Raw genomic sequence first — 16,022 nt, forward strand, 5'->3', positions numbered from 1 at the left:
CAACACATCCGCCACGCTGATCCTCAACACGGGGGCCCCTCAGGGGTGTGTGCTCAGTCCCCTCCTGTACTCCCTGTTCATTCATGACTGCACGGCCAGGCACGACTCCAACACCATCATTAAGTTTGCTGATGACACAACAGTGCCTGTTCACCAACAACGATGAGACAGCCTATAGGGAGGAGGTCAGAGACCTGACCGTGTGGTGCAAGGACAACAACCTCTCCCTCAACGTGACCAAGACAAAAGGAGATGATTGTGGACTACAGGAAAAGGAGGACAGAGCACGCCCCCATTCTCATCGACGGGGCTGTAGTGGAGCAGGTTGAGAGCTTCAAGTTCCTTGGCGTCCACATCACCATCAAACTAACATGGTCCAAGCACACCAAGGCAGTCGTGAAGAGGGCACGACAAATCATATTCCCCCTCAGGAGACTGAAAAGATTTGGCATGGGTCCTCAGATCCTCAAAAGGTTTTACAGCTGCACCATCGAGAGCATCCTGACGGGTTGCATCACTGCCTGGTATTGCAACTGCTCGGCCTCCGACCGCAAGGCACTACAGAGGGTAGTGCGTACGACCCAGTACATCACTGGGGCCAAGCTTCCTGCCATCCAGGACCTCCATACCAGGCGGTGTCAGAGGAAGGCCATAAAAATTGTCAAAGACTCATAGACTGTTCACTCTGCTACCGCATGGCAAGCGGTACCGGAGCGCCAAGTCTAGGTCCAAGAGGCTTCTAAACAACTTCTACCCGCAAGCCATAAGACTCCTGAACATCTAATCAAATGGCTACCCAGACTATTGGCAGTGCCCCCCTCCCCCTTCTACGCTGCTGCTATGCATAGTCACTTTAAGAACTCTACCTACATGTACATATTACCTCAATTACCTCGACACCGGTGCCCCTTCCCATTGACTCTGTATCGGTACCCCCTGTATATAGTCCCACTATTGTTATGTACTGCTGCTCTTTAATTATTTGTTATTTTTATCTCTTACTTTTTTTGGTAGGAAATATTTTTTTATATTTGGTGTGTCATCATAGTGGTCTCTGACTTATGGTCCGACTCGCTCAGGTGGAACAAACTTAAAATGTGCGCCTTTTTCAATGCTGATTTGTATGTCATTGATAAAACATAGAGGTGTCAAAGTTTTTTTCTGCAAACATCCTTTCTGAATTTAAAAGTATCCTCGAAGTAATCATCTAGTTTTTCTCAAAAGTATCTGATTACAATATTTTTACTGGTAACGTAAAGGATTACAGTTACCGTCTTTCGTAATCCGATACTCCCCAATCCTACTTAACAGTTATTTTATCAATAGGCGTGGCAAAAAAGCTGCTTGTGCATTGATAAGCAAGCAATATCCACAGTCGAAGTACAGATTAAGCTTCAGCTGGAATGTGAAGCTAACTGCAGCTGGCTAGCTTTAGAAAACCTTGAGCAGATCTAGCTTCCTTCGTAGTATATCTACTTGTCAAACTGCAGTTGCAATTTTCGAGGCTGCAATTATAATTGTGACTACATAGGTCAGACATGGGAGTGTCGGTTAGGGTGTGCGTGTGTCTATGTGAGACTGTGAGAGAAGGGGCTTTGGTCTTAAACTGGCCTCTGTTGCCCTGTTTACTTGCATTCCCTGGCACCATATTGGGGGTCTATATCCAGAGGGGTTCTGTTGCATTTAAATCAAGACCCCTTTTGGGTTGCTGCTCACTCTGTGCTGCTGGCTACTCAACTACAAGACATTTTGAGTGCACCATACAGCAATGTGGCATTCAACCACTCCAGTGATCCATGCAGTGCAAAAAAAGGAAAAGCTCAACACAAAATTCTTCCTGACTGGCCCTCCTTTGGTCGCCTCCCTCTTCCTCTCTCCTGCATATTTTGTTGGGTTTGTTATCCCAGCCGAGCGCATTGATGAGACCATGGCATTGTTGCTGGAAATTACACAGGTATGCTAACACAGGGCATTTCCATCTGAAAGGGCCCATGAGCACCAACATGTGAAGTTCATAGGAGTATGTCAAATTGGGTGTCAAATGAAAGCTAATAGTTGATCTTTGAGAAATTAAGGGATATATACATTTTTCAAAAATGTTCTGCCCTAAAAATTGGGAATAAACAAAGGCTTTGATTTCTGGTCAAACAGATGGAAAAGGGGTTTTAGAAAGCATCTACCAGAAAAAGTCTTACAAGGTATTTGAAATATATCAAAACACAATGTTGAAGTAAAGACCCCTGCCAACTAAAATCAACAACATATTTAGATTTGGAGAAATTATTTGTCTCTGTAAGTTTAAGAAACCTTGGCTTCCTTGTGCCAAAACCAAGTATATTTTCTATTTTCTCTCCCTCATGAGGAGGGAGGATAATGAAAGTTCACAGAAGTAGCAAGTAATGGTAGACCTACCAATAAGTTAGTGTTTTTGCTGATAAAGTTTGTTTAGGAATTTTTAAGTGATTAAAAAAGGGATTGAAAAATCAGTAATGGAATTACTGCAATTGAATTGTCTACAATGGCATACTGTTATGTTCAGCTCATAACTGTTTTTTTCTCTTTCTGTCATCTGGTGGTCAAAGCAAGACTGAACTGTCTGGACAACCCATACCTGCCTCTCTATCTCTCTGCTGCTCTCTTTTTCACAATTATCTCTTTCTCTCCAGTTAATGTCACCTCTCATGGCTCTTAATGACACCTATCACAACACCTACCAGCTACCCTCTCTCCATTTAATGTAACAAGCACTCTCACCCACTGAACACCGACCAACACCAGACGTCCATAGACGTTGAAAAGTAGTTGAAATTTTGTCATTCGCCCTGGCCGGATCAAATCTGAACCAATCATAGACGTTTGGTCAGCACAGTAGAGTACAGTTGAGAAAAAACACACACACACACATACTCTAAAACACACACTCTACACACACATTATTCTTTGTAATGTAGTATTGTAATATTCTAATGGAGCAATGTCAATTTGTATAATGCTGAATGTTTTGTTTGATGTGATGTTTTATCTGTTGGAAGCCAGGAAGAGTAGCTGCTGCCTTGGTAACAGCTAATAGGGATCCTTATAAAATAATACTGCTAATGGGGATCCTAATACTAAGTACAGTAATGTTACATTAAAGAAAAGCAGAGAACAGTAAAGTGCAGTACAGCACAGTAGAGTAGAGCGCACTAGAGTATAAACGTATAAGGTACCGTATGTCCAAACTTGTGAAACATAGACGTCTATGATTGGTTCAGACTTGGTCTGGTCTGGACCAAACAAATTAGGGCTTGTTTGGAGGCGGAGCTCATTACAATAATAGCCCGGATGTAGACTAACTGCCCATGACCCGGTTTCCGATAGCAATGGAATTTAGGCTTGCAATTTTTTGATGATGCATTTTTCCTACAACCCGAAGATAACATGCGTTCCCTAAACACCACACAGAGAGAACGGTCGCTAGTGCGTTGTTGGAGCGTGTGTTGATAAGATCTGAAGGATCTAACAATTCCTTAACATTATAATTATTTCACAATACAGACGATGGATTAGCTCCTGAAGTGATATGACACCTATGGCTGCAAATATTGAGGTGGCCTATTCTAATGCTTACCAGATAAAAATGCACCAAATCACTGCACATCATTGAGCACGTTAGGCTACACATCATGAAATATGTTGAGATAAATTTCAGACAGTAGTCTACAAATAGCAAAATAGAACTCAATTGGTTGAACATTAAATGTATTTCAATATGATCGATGTTTATATTTTAATGCTATGATCTCGGTTTTCATTTGAAGCATATTTGTTATACTTCGCTTGTTTGTATCAATTGCAAAGATATTGGAAACATTGTATTTGTAGTCGACTTTGTTCTGCAGTTCTACTTCATACCTTTCAGACCATCAGTAAGGTTGAAAGTATGGATTATATCCCTCTCACTCTGCGTAGGTCACTGTGGGAGGATGTCCCACGCACGGTTTCTTATTTCTTCTTGCAAAATTGGCTTAGCCATATTGCGTAAATTTAGTGCATCTTCCCAAGTCCCGGTAGGGTAAACTTAACTCTATGCGAGTTGTGTGTACTGTCAGTCTGTCACCAACAGCCTGTGGGTCAGAGTGCAAAATTCGCCCTCCAAGGCTGTGTGACAGCTCTCCCCTACCTATCCCTTTTATTGGAGGATGTCGGGCTTCCTTGTCTTGTGCTGACTTAGCCCACCAGCTAGCGTATGTATTGGCTACTGTACTCCGGTGCTAACCTTGTCAAGATATCCTCCACTGCTGTGCTCGTTATTGAGGCCACCGGGCATTAGTTGTCCTTCAACTACTTAAAACTCGAACTGTTCACTTCCCTATATAACCACATCTAGGAAGGTTGTTAGCCTAGCCAGCTATAAAACGTGAGATTCGCATAGCCGTATTCTGAGGTCATGACAATGATGATGAAACTGATCCACATTTTAAGAGCAACATCATCCCTACAACACCACCTGCTACGAGGCATTCTGACATAGTCCAATGCCAGTTTTGAAGACTTACTACTGCACAACAATGTCAGAGGGCTCAGCAAAGACACGGTTTTGGAATGCTTTAGGGTCATTCAGGAGGAAATCAAAGCTTATTAGAGCAGAAGAGTGACAGGGCAACTCCGTTTTCTGAGTTTTGGAAACATTTTTGACAGACATTACATCACACCTTAATCAAGTGAGTGACCCGGCCTACAGAGCGCCCGTTCAGCGCTCTAACGTCCATGGGAATGGAGAGGGGCTGATTGGGGATGCCCAGCTCGGACACCAGGGTAGTCCAAAAAACTCTAATCAACCCCAGAGTCAATGAGTACCCGGAGAGATTTCGACTGGTTCCCCCACAGCAGGGTGGCATAGAAAGGGATGCGAGTAAGGGGAGAAGAAAAGTTATCTGTATTGCCCACCAAAGTACTCGCCCCTTCTTGATGAGCCTGGGTTTTTAATGGGCAGGTAGCTAAGAAATGTTCCGTAGCTCCACAATATAGACAGCTCTGGGTGTGGAGTCAGCGTAAGTGCTCAGCCAGAGTCAATCTATCACTGTCCAGGTGCATGGACACCGAAGGAGGCGAGTCGGCAGCCCTCTGTAATTCCCGAGAGAACTCGGGTGACGTTGGGTTCACTTGGACATGCAGACTTCGGGGGTCTCCGGGATTTCTCGGAGGCGAGGTGGGAATCAAGGTCGAACGAGGGCGACAGGGCACATATTCCCTCTCCCTCCTACGTTCTCGAAGTCGCCCATCAATCCAGATGGTCAAGGCTATGATGGAGTCAAGGTCCATGGGCAGCAAGCTAATCTTTGATTACCTCCGATAATCCGTGAAGGACATGCCGAACAATGGTTCCAGGCTCCAGGCACTCTCAGCCGCCAACGTGCAAAAATCCACCACATAGTCTGCCACACTACGGGAGTCTTGATGTAGCTGGTAGGGATGCAATGTTACGCACCCTATGGTTCAATACTCACATGTGACTGCGGAATTACGATATGCCTGTCATTTTCCTATAATTTCCAAAAGTTGCTTATTGCACTGCAGACTACGCGCACGTTGTATATTCAGATCCACAGAATTAGACAGGCACCTTGTGAACAGGCAAGGCAGGCAACTGCTTGGGGCCCCAGGCCGTTAGGTGGCTCCTGAGGGGTGACAAACTTGTGGCGAAATCCTGCACGGAGCCTTCACCGTGCGCTGCCACTTTAAGAGCGCATGAGCAGTAGGAAGGAGGAGATAAAAGAGCTCGTTCAGCTCTTTGGGGAGGAGCTCTTGGGTGGCGCGACAGTTTTGGTTGTGTGTGCTATGCTGCAGAGGTTTTTTGTTTGTCTTCAGCATCTGTGGTTGTACAGTGTTTGGATCAATCCTCGGTGTGATCGCTCGACGACATGGTTGTTCTCATTTGGGACCGCGACGGTTATGTATCAAATGGATTAGTAGCAACATTGTTGCGAAGCGTTCAACTACAACCCAACACACCATCGGACAGTCAGATCGTACACCTGCACCCTCAAAACCACAGCTAAGCCCTCTCTTGTTCCCCTTCTCTCTTTTTCTTCCCGCTATATTCCAGTGCTTTACACTGCAACCGACTCTATTTTTCTAAATGCATTGAAGTTTCATTGGAGCTGGACTAGTGTGTATAGGAACACCACACATTCATACCCTCTGCACTCCTCCCCTGGAAGAGAATACAAACTATTGCAAATCCTCTGTGTGATGACTGGGTTCATTCTTTATTGTATGACGTTGCTGTTTATTTGCTCTGCCATTATTATTATATGAGGTATGCTTGGTGGGGTTACCAAGAATTGTGGAAGGACTGTGCTGTGATGTGGGATCTATAGTGTGTGTATTCTTTTTTTCTCTCCGCTGGCTATCTGGTCAACAGGCTACACTCTAGGCAGTCTCTTCTGCTGATGTGTGCGGGTCTGGTAGTGGTACTCTCGCTGTTCTACTATTTTTCTTTCGGCATGGTTAATACCTGCCTGGCGCCCGAACAAAATCTTCTTTACCCTTCTCTAATTAATACCGCTATAAACTTTACTCCACAGCAATGTCTCAAAATGTGGCAACCGCAGTGACCGCAACCCCATCCACCTTAAACAACCAATGGACGATTTGCAATGACATCTCAGTAGGAAACCTCCCTAAAGGGGCCCCATGAAGAGAGGGGAAACTAAAAACTAATATTCTCTCAGCTCCAATGTGACAATGGCGAGCGCTAGCGAGACAGAGAGAAGCAAATTTGAAGAGGCACCGGTGCCTTTCAAATCTGCTGTGTGGGGGCCTCCCGGGTGGCGCAGTGGTCTAGGGCACTGCATCGCAGTGCTAGCTGCGCCACCAGAGTCTCTGGGTTCGCGCCCAGGCTCTGTCGCAGCCGGCCGCGACCGGGAGGTCCTTTAGGCGACGCACAATTGGCCTAGTGTCGTCCGGGTTAGGGAGGGTTTGGCCGGTAGGGATATCCTTGTCTCATCGCGCTCCAGCGACTCCTGTGGCGGGCCGGGCGCAGTGCACGCTAGCCAAGGGGGCCAGGTACACAGTGTTTCCTCCGACACATTGGTGCGGCTGGCATCGCGCTCCGCTGTGTTAAGAAGCAGTGCGGCTTGGTTGGGTTGTGCTTCGGAGGACGCATGGCTTTCGACCTTCGTCTCTCCCGAGCCCGTACGGGAGTTGTAGCGATGAGACAAGATAGTAATTACTAGCGATTGGATACCATGAAAATTGGGGAGAAAAGGGGATAAAATTAAAAAATACAAATAAATAAAAAATCTGCTGTGTGACAACATTTTGTATTCAACGTTCAATACGATGACGAGGGTAAGAAGACCGTAAACAAAGAAAGTACTGTCTGCAAGCATTGCTATGTCACTGTCAGCTACTCGAGTGGAAACACTTCTAACATGTTGTGTCATTTACTCGCCATCACCCAGCCGTATACTTTGCAGGTGGACCTGGAGCAAGGAGAGTCCACTTGTTCGCGAAAACACAATCTCTCACTGCTGCTTTCCAACAATAATTTGCAGCAAATTCTGAAAAACATAAAGAAATAACGAAAGCAGTGGGAGTTTTCATAGCCAAAGATTTGCAGCCCTATTTGGTGGTTAAAGACTCAGGATTTCGTCACCTGATGGAAAAAATGTAACCGCGTTACAATGTCCCCTCCCACCCACATTTCAGCAGAAAAGTAATTCCCAAATTCTATGAAACATCAAAGAGAGAAATTGAAAACGAATTGACAGACACCCTATCTTGCTCTCTCCACTGATAGTTGGACCTCCAGAGCAACTCACAGCTACCTCACTGTGACGGTTCTCTATGTACTGGATTGGGAGATGAAGAGCTACGTGTTGCAAAAAGGGTGATGTGTTTATTTTTTTCCTTAAATATAAAATACCAAAACCATACCGTTACCATGGCCCACAAAACGTGATACATACCGAACCATGGGCCCACTGCACTGTTGCATCCCTAGTAGGCGGAGCAGCTTACGAGCAGCCTCTCTCCCAGACAACGGAGAACCAAACACCTTCTGCACTTCCGCCGCAAACTCCTCCAGACTGAGGCAGACGGCAGACTGTTGCTCCCACACCACCGTAGCCCAGGTGAGTGCCCCCCGCCCCGACATCAGCGTTGAGATATGCTATCCTCGAGCGGTCCGAGGGGAACGAAGAAGGCTGCAGCGTGAAAATGAGGGAGCACTGGGAGAGAAAAGCCAGCGTAGCGTTCTGGAGGAGGTGAGCGGGGTTCTCGGGACACTGGGGTAGGCTGGGAGATTACGGATGTGACCCGCTGCCCAGTAGAGAATCCGCAGAATTGCTCCAGCAATGTATTGAACGCTTGGTCATGGCGTTCTGCCAGGGTATGGAGTCCCTCCATAAGACATTGCAGTAACTCCTTGTGTCTTCCAATGGTGTCTCCTTGCAGGGAGATAGCATTGTGGAGCTGGTCTTAGTTTGCTGGGTCAGTCATGGCCAGTTCGTACTATCAGAACACAGGATAAGACCCAGATGCAGACAGCTAGAGTCACAGATGTTTAGGGGGAAGGCAAAAGACAGGTCAAAGGCAGGCAGAGGTCTGTAATCCCGGGCAGTCCAATAAGGTACAGAACAGCAGGCTCAGAGTTAGGACAGGCAGAGGTTCGTAACCGGGTCAGAGTCAGGCAGGTACAGAACGGCAGGCGGGCTCGGGATCAGGGTAGGAAGAATGGTCAAAACCGGGAAAACTAGGAAACAGAACTTGAGAAAGCAGGGAGATTGGAAAACACGCTGGTAAGAAAAGATAAGACAAACTGGCAACAGAGAATACAGGTATAAATACACTGGGGATAATGAGGAAGATGGGTGACACCTGGATGGAGGTGGAGACAAGCACAAAGAGGTGAAACAGACCAGGGTGTAATTCCTCTCATTAATGCAGGGCAAGGCCCAGCGTGACTTAAACACGAATATTGCATGGCCCACAGTGACGTTCTGTGCACTCAGATTATTATTTTTGTTCAACTCTCCTTTGTACTCCATAAAACATGCACTTAATTTTATTTTAAAATATATGATATATTCAAGGCCCATGTACAAGGGTTCACAGTGCACTTTCTTGCATAGACAATTATGCAAGCACTTTTGTTCTTCAGCCATGTTGATGCAATGTTGCACATGTTTACATTTGAAAGAAGTTGTAATTAATTCAAATTCTTAGTCTCATTTAATGTATTTAATGTACATTTTATATAACAACATGTTTCCTAAGTCGTAGATGACTATGTTTATTACCACAGTGCCGATAAAGGGCGATATCCATCCGGACCTTTACCACCTAGGAAATTTGTGTCACTGGACCTTCTGAAATAGTAGTTGAGTATCCCTGGTTTAGGGGAAAATGCTCGGAGATTTAATGATGCTCCTACAAATGTTCTAACATTGAACTTAGCCTTGAAATGCTGTTGGGAAATCAAATAAAATGTTATTTGTCACATGCACAGAATACAACAAGTGTGACTTTACCGTGAAATACTTACAAGCCCTTTCCCAGCAATGCAGTTAAAAAGGGAGAAAATTAACAAATAGATAAAAAGAAAATAGTAACATAATACAATAACACAATAAAATAACAATAACCAGGCTATATATAAGGAGTACCGGTACCAAGTGAGTGTACTGGGGAACGAGGTAGTTGGAGTGATTGATTGAGGTAATATGTACATGATGGTTTGGTGGGTGACTGATTGAGGTAATACGTATATGTATGTAGGGGGTGAAAAGCAGAAAGTCCAGGTAGCCATTTAATTAACTGTCTTATGGCTTTGGGGTAGAAGCTGTTCAGGAGCCTTTCGGTCCCAGACGTAGCACTCCGGTACCGCTTGCCGTGCGGTAAACCTGGTTCTCAATGTTAGAATGGAAAATCATTAATCTATTATGTATGTTTCTGTGCTTTTCTTTTAGAGCAGGTTGGTGTGCCATGGAGACAACAACCAGAGTTATGTGTGTGAATCAGACCACTGCTGTGGAGAGTCTCAGTGCTGCAGCTACTACTATGAGCTCTGGTGTGAGTTACCAGCTTCCTTCCCTCTGCTCCCCTCCCACCCTTGTCTTTTCTCTCCCTGTACTATTCCATGTCTCCTCTCCTCCATACAGTGTATGCCTAACCAGAGTTATTTGTGTGAGCCTGTTGCTATCTCCTCTGTTCTCCTCTCCCCCTCTATCCTCTCCTCATATCGTATTCCCTGTCTATCCTATGTCTCCATAGATTGTGTAACTCTTAAATTGATACTGTGAGAGGGTAGCTCTAGTTGTTTACAGGCAGGGTTGTACTCTCATGTTACTGGGGCAGTCCCTTTTTATAATAACTCAAGACTGACTGCATGGGCTTTAAAGGTACTGAGTCTGGAGCAGTTTTTTCATTTGTTGTTTAGGCCTATGTTGCGCTCAACAAATTATCCTGAGCACTGAGGTGTGTGTGTCAGAGGTTTGAGACCTACAGATCTGTTGGAAATGGATGCTATTGCATTAACACTTAGCTCTGTTTTCAGGGTTCTGGTTGGTGTGGACTCTCATCATCATATTAATGTGCTGCTGTGTGTCTCAGCACCGGCGCTACAAGCAGAGCTTCCAGCAGCAGAGGAGACAGAATGAGATCAACCTCATTGTATACAGAGAGGCCCACAACAACACACAGCATCTCCCCCTCTATCTCAGTGAGTGCCTGTGTCTGTCTGTAGCATTTGTATGTGTGACACAGCACAATGACTATGGTACAATACATAGTACCATAGGCCTACATGTCAATATAATGTGTAAATACAGTACCAGTCAAAAGTTTGGACACTCACTCAAGGGTTTTTCCTTCTTTTTTACTATTTTCTACATTGTAGAATAATAGCGAAGACATCAAAACTATGAAATAACACATATGGAATCATGTAGTAACCAAAAAAGTGTTCAACAAATCAAAATATATTTTAGATTCTTCAAAGTAGCCACCCATTTGCCTTGATGACAGCTTTGCATTCTCAACCAGCTCTATGAGGAATGCTTTTCCAACAGTCTTGAAGGAGTTCCCACAAGCTGAGCAACTGTTGGCAGCTTTTCCTTCACTCTGCGGTCCAACTCATCCCAAACCATCTCAATTGGGTTGAGGTTGGGTGATTGTGGAGGCCAGGTCATCTGATGCAGCACTCCCACTAAGCACAAACTAGATGGGATGGTATTTCGCTGCAGAATGCTGTGGTAGCCATGCTGGTTAAGTGTGCCATGAATTCTACATAAATCACTGACAGTGTCACCAGCAAAGCACCAACACACCATCACACCTCCTACTCCATGCTTCACGGTGGGAATCACACATGCAGAGATTATCCGTTCACCTACTCTGCGTCTCACAAAGAAACGGCGGTTGGACTCATCAGACCAAAGGACAGATTTGCACCGATGTCACACCCTGGCCTTAGTTATCTTTGTTTTCTTTATTATTTTAGTTAGGTCAGGGTGTGACATGGGGGATGTATGTGTTTTGTATTGTCTAGGGGGTTTTGTATGTTTATGGGGCAGTGTTCAGTCTAGGTGTATGTATGTCTATGGTTGCCTAGATTGGTTCTCAATTAGAGACAGCTGTCTATCGTTGTCTCTGATTGGGAACTATATTTAGGCAGCCATATTCATTAGGTAGTTCGTGGGTGATTGTCTATGTGTAGTGTTTAGTGTCAGCACTATTTGTTCTATAGCTTCACGTTCGTCGTGTTATTGTTTTGTATAGTTTGTATAGTGTTCTTCGTTTCGTTTTCCTCTTCAATAAAAGAAGATGTATTGTTATCACGCTGCGCCTTGGTCCTCCTCTCTTCCACCATACGACGATCGTGACAACCGGTCTAATGTCCATTGCTCGTGTTTCTTGGACCAAGCAATTCTCTTCTTATTATTGATGTCCTTTAGTAGTGGTTTCTTTGCAGAAATTGGACCATGAAGGCCTGATTTACGTAGTCTCTGAACAGTTGATGTTGAGATGTGTCTGTTACTTGAACTCTATGAGGCGCAATCTGAGGTGCAGTTAATTGCCAATTTCTGAAGCTGGTAACTAATGAACTTATCCTCTGCAGCAGAGGTAACTCTGGGTCTTCCTTTCCTGTGGCAGTCCTCATGAGAGCCAGTTTTTGCAACTGCAGTTCTTTACATTTTCCCTATTGACTGACCTTCATGTCTTAAAGTAATGATGGACTGTCGTTTCTCTTTGCTTATTATTTGAGCTGTTCTTGCCATAATATGGACTTAGTCTTTTACCAAATAGGGATATCTTCCGCATACCAATCCTACCTTGTCACAACACAACTGATTGCCTCAAACGCATTAAGGAAAGAAATACCATAAATTTACTTTTAACAAGGCACACCTTCTAATTGACATGCATTCCAGGTGACTACCTCATGAAGCTGATTAAGAGAATGCCAAGAGTGTGCAAAACTGTCATTAAGGCAAAGGGTGGCTACTTTGAAGAATCTCAAATATAAAATATATTTTGATTTGTTTAATTTAAATGCGGAAGACTTATTTCAGTTGAAGGTATTCAGTTGTACAACTGACTAGGTATCCCCCTTTCCCTTTATACTTTTTTGGTTACTACATGATTCCATATGTGTTCTTTCATCGTTTTGATGTCTTCACTATTATTCTACAATGTAGAAAATAGTACAAATAAAGAAAAAACACTGAATGAGTAGGTGTGTCCAAAGTTTTGACTGGTACTGTATATCAAGACATTTCAATTAATATCCTCTCCTTCCCTCTCTCATTGTATAGGATTCCTGCCTGACTACATGCTGCCAACCTATGAGGAGGTAGTTGACAGCACTGCCACTCCTCCCCCTCCCTACAGTCCCCCTCCAGTTAGCCTCTCTGTCCACCCAGCACCCTGACTGCCCTCATCCTTCCCCCAGACCACCACCACACCCCCAGACATAACCCACATTGTGGCCCCCCTTGTCTACACAGGGGTAGCATGGCAATGGTTTCCCTGACAACAATAACTCGGCGTTGGGCAGGTACCTGCGCTTTACAGGCGACTCGGCAATCGAGATGTGTGATAACCAGGAACTCTGGGAGGGAGGAGGAAGAGGCATGCTGGGAAGGGAGGAGGAAGCGAACATCTGTGATAGATGCAGACCCCAGATTCAGATCCACACAGACACCAATATACACACAGACACCAATATACACACAGACATAGAGACTCAGAGTTGATCCCCCAAACCTGTGAGTGAGAAGTGTGTGTGTGCCTGTGAATGTGTCCCTCCTTAGAAGAAAGTAGCACAATGCTTGCATCACAATGTGCATTCCTCTGTAATGCAGCCGTGCCATATGTAGCCTTATCTTAAGGTGGTGATGCACTGACCCTAAAAGCCTGGAGTCTCACTGCTGAGCCACACAAAGCCCCATAGATTACAGAGTTCTGCACAGTTCAAATGATGAATTTATGGCATGTCGAACTGAATAGAAACTAAAAGCGGGCTGGCAAGGTTGAGAGCTTTGCTGGAGGTACAAATTGGTTTCATAGAACCGCTTTCAACACTGCAGACTTCCTCATTGGTTTTGGGTCGAATTCAGGCATAACAGCGGCCTCTTGTGTTATATAATCGTTTATTTATTCAGACAAGACATAAATGACTAAATGAGATACACAGCCTAACATCAACATATGATGTAGGAATATACACAACCGGAATAAACAAAGAAAGAGAGATGCGCCAAAAAGGATTACAAGGTATTCTTATTTTTCATTTTGAGATTAGCATGGAGCATCTTCATCTGACCTCATGTTAAAGAGACACCACGTTTATTGCACAAAAATTCACACACCTATGCAGTGCGGAAGTTAATGTTTGAAACGGTGAATATGGTTTAATGTGTGTCGGTTATTGTAATGTGTCTTCAGAACTCCCTTTTACTAATGAATCACGAAGTCTTGTTAAGTAGCCTTTCTGTAATATATTAAATGATTGAATAGCCTATGCTTTGATTAATACTGTGTAGCCTTATTGGGAACTGTCTTTCAGATATCTCTATAGAGTAGTAGAGCAGCTCCCATCCTCACGGAAGTCCTGTTTATCTGAGGCCATGATTGTACTTCCGATGTGGGTTTATTTAGTATTATTATTATTATTATTATTATACAGTGGGGAGAACAAGTATTTGATACACTACCGATTTTGCAGGTTTTCCTACTTACAAAGCATGTAGAGGTCTGTAATTTTTATCATAGGAACACTTCAACTGTGAGAGGCGGAATCTAAAACAAAAATCCAGAAAATCACATTGTATGGTTTTTAAGTAATTAATTAGCATTTTATTGCATGACATAAGTATTTGATCACCTACCAACCAGTAAGAATTCCGGCTCTCACAGACCTGTTAGTTTTTCTTTAAGAAGCCCTCCTGTTCTCCACTCATTACCTGTATTAACTGCACCTGTTTGAACTCGTTACCTGTATAAAAGTCACCTGTCCACACACTCAATCAAACAGACTCCAACCTCTCCACAATGGCCAAGACCAGAGAGCTGTGTAAGGACATCAGGAATAAAATTGTAGACCTGCACAAGGATGGGATGGGCTACAGGACAATAGGCAAGCAGCTTGGTGAGAAGGCAACAACTGTTGGCGCAATTATTAGAAAATGGAAGAAGTTCAAGATAACTGTCAATCACCCTCGGTCTGGGGCTCCATGCAAGATCTCACCTCGTGGGGCATGAATGATCATGAGGAAGGTGAGGGATCAGCACAGAACTACACGGCAGGACCTGGTCAATGACCTGAAGAGAGCTGGGACCACAGTCTCAAAGAAAACCATTAGTTACACACTACGCCGTCATGGATTAAAATCCTGCAGCGCACGCAAGGTCCCCCTGCTCAAGCCAGCACATGTCCAGGCCCGTCTGAAGTTTGCCAATGACCATCTGGATGATCCAGAGGTGGAATGGGAGAAGGTCATGTGGTCTGATGAGACAAAAATAGAGCTTTTTGGTCTGAACTCCACTCGCCGTGTTTGGAGGAAGAAGAAGGATGAGGACAACCCCAAGAACACCATCCCAACCGTGAAGCATGGAGGTGGAAACATCAGTCTTTGGGGATGCTTTTCTGCAAAGGGGACAGGACGACTGCACCGTATTGAGGGGAGGATGGATGGGGCCATGTATCGCGAGATCTTGGCCAACAACCTCCTTCCCTCAGTAAGAGAATTGAAGATGGGTCGTGGCTGGGTCTTCCAGCATGACAACGACCCGAAACACACAGCCAGGGCAACTAAGGAGTGGCTCCGTAAGAAGCATCTCAAGGTCCTGGAGTGGCCTAGCCAGTCTACAGACATGAACCCAATAGAAAATCATTGGAGGGAGCTGAAAGTCCGTATTGCCCAGCGACAGCCCCGAAACCTGAAGGATCTGGAGAAGGTCTGTATGGAGGAGTGGGCCAAAATCCCTGCTGCAGTGTGTGCAAACCTGGTCAAGAACTACAGGAAACGTATGATCTCTGTAATTGCAAACAAAAGTTTCTGTACCAAATATTAAGTTCTGCTTTTCTGATGTATCAAATACTTATGTCATGCAATAAAATGCAAATGAATTACTTAAAAATCATACAATTGTATTTTTGTTTTAGATTCCGTCTCTCACAGTTGAAGTGTACCTATGATAAAAATTACAGACCTCTACATGCTTTGTAAGTAGGAAAACCTGCAAAATTGGCAGTGTATCAAATACTTGTTCTCCCCACTGTATATACACTGCTCAAAAAAATAAAGGGAACACTTAAACAACACAATGTAACTCCAAGTCAATCACACTTCTGTGAAATCAAACTGTCCACTTAGGAAGCAACACTGATTGACAATAAATTTCACATGCTGTTGTGCAAATGGAATAGACAAAAGGTGGAAATTATAGGCAATTAGCAAGACACCCCCCAAAACAGGAGTGATTCTGCAGGTGGTGACCACAGACCACTTCTCAGTTCCTATGCTTCCTGG

At 44.4% G+C, this 16,022-nt stretch overlaps 1 protein-coding gene across 1 annotated transcript; it reads left to right on the forward strand.

Moving 5' to 3' along the window:
- Window positions 1-1,736: 1,736 nt before the first annotated feature.
- Window positions 1,737-15,196, forward strand: LOC129836268 (WW domain binding protein 1-like). The gene is made up of 4 exons (XM_055902199.1): window positions 1,737-1,954; window positions 9,962-10,059; window positions 10,544-10,708; window positions 12,804-15,196. Exons 1-4 carry the CDS (start codon window positions 1,920-1,922, stop codon window positions 12,917-12,919), a joined length of 414 nt encoding a protein of 137 aa, XP_055758174.1. The 5' UTR covers window positions 1,737-1,919; the 3' UTR covers window positions 12,920-15,196.
- Window positions 15,197-16,022: the final 826 nt, after the last annotated feature.

Source organism: Salvelinus fontinalis, chromosome 37 (assembly GCF_029448725.1).
Source record: "Salvelinus fontinalis isolate EN_2023a chromosome 37, ASM2944872v1, whole genome shotgun sequence".
NCBI classification, from domain to species: Eukaryota; Metazoa; Chordata; class Actinopteri; order Salmoniformes; family Salmonidae; genus Salvelinus; species Salvelinus fontinalis.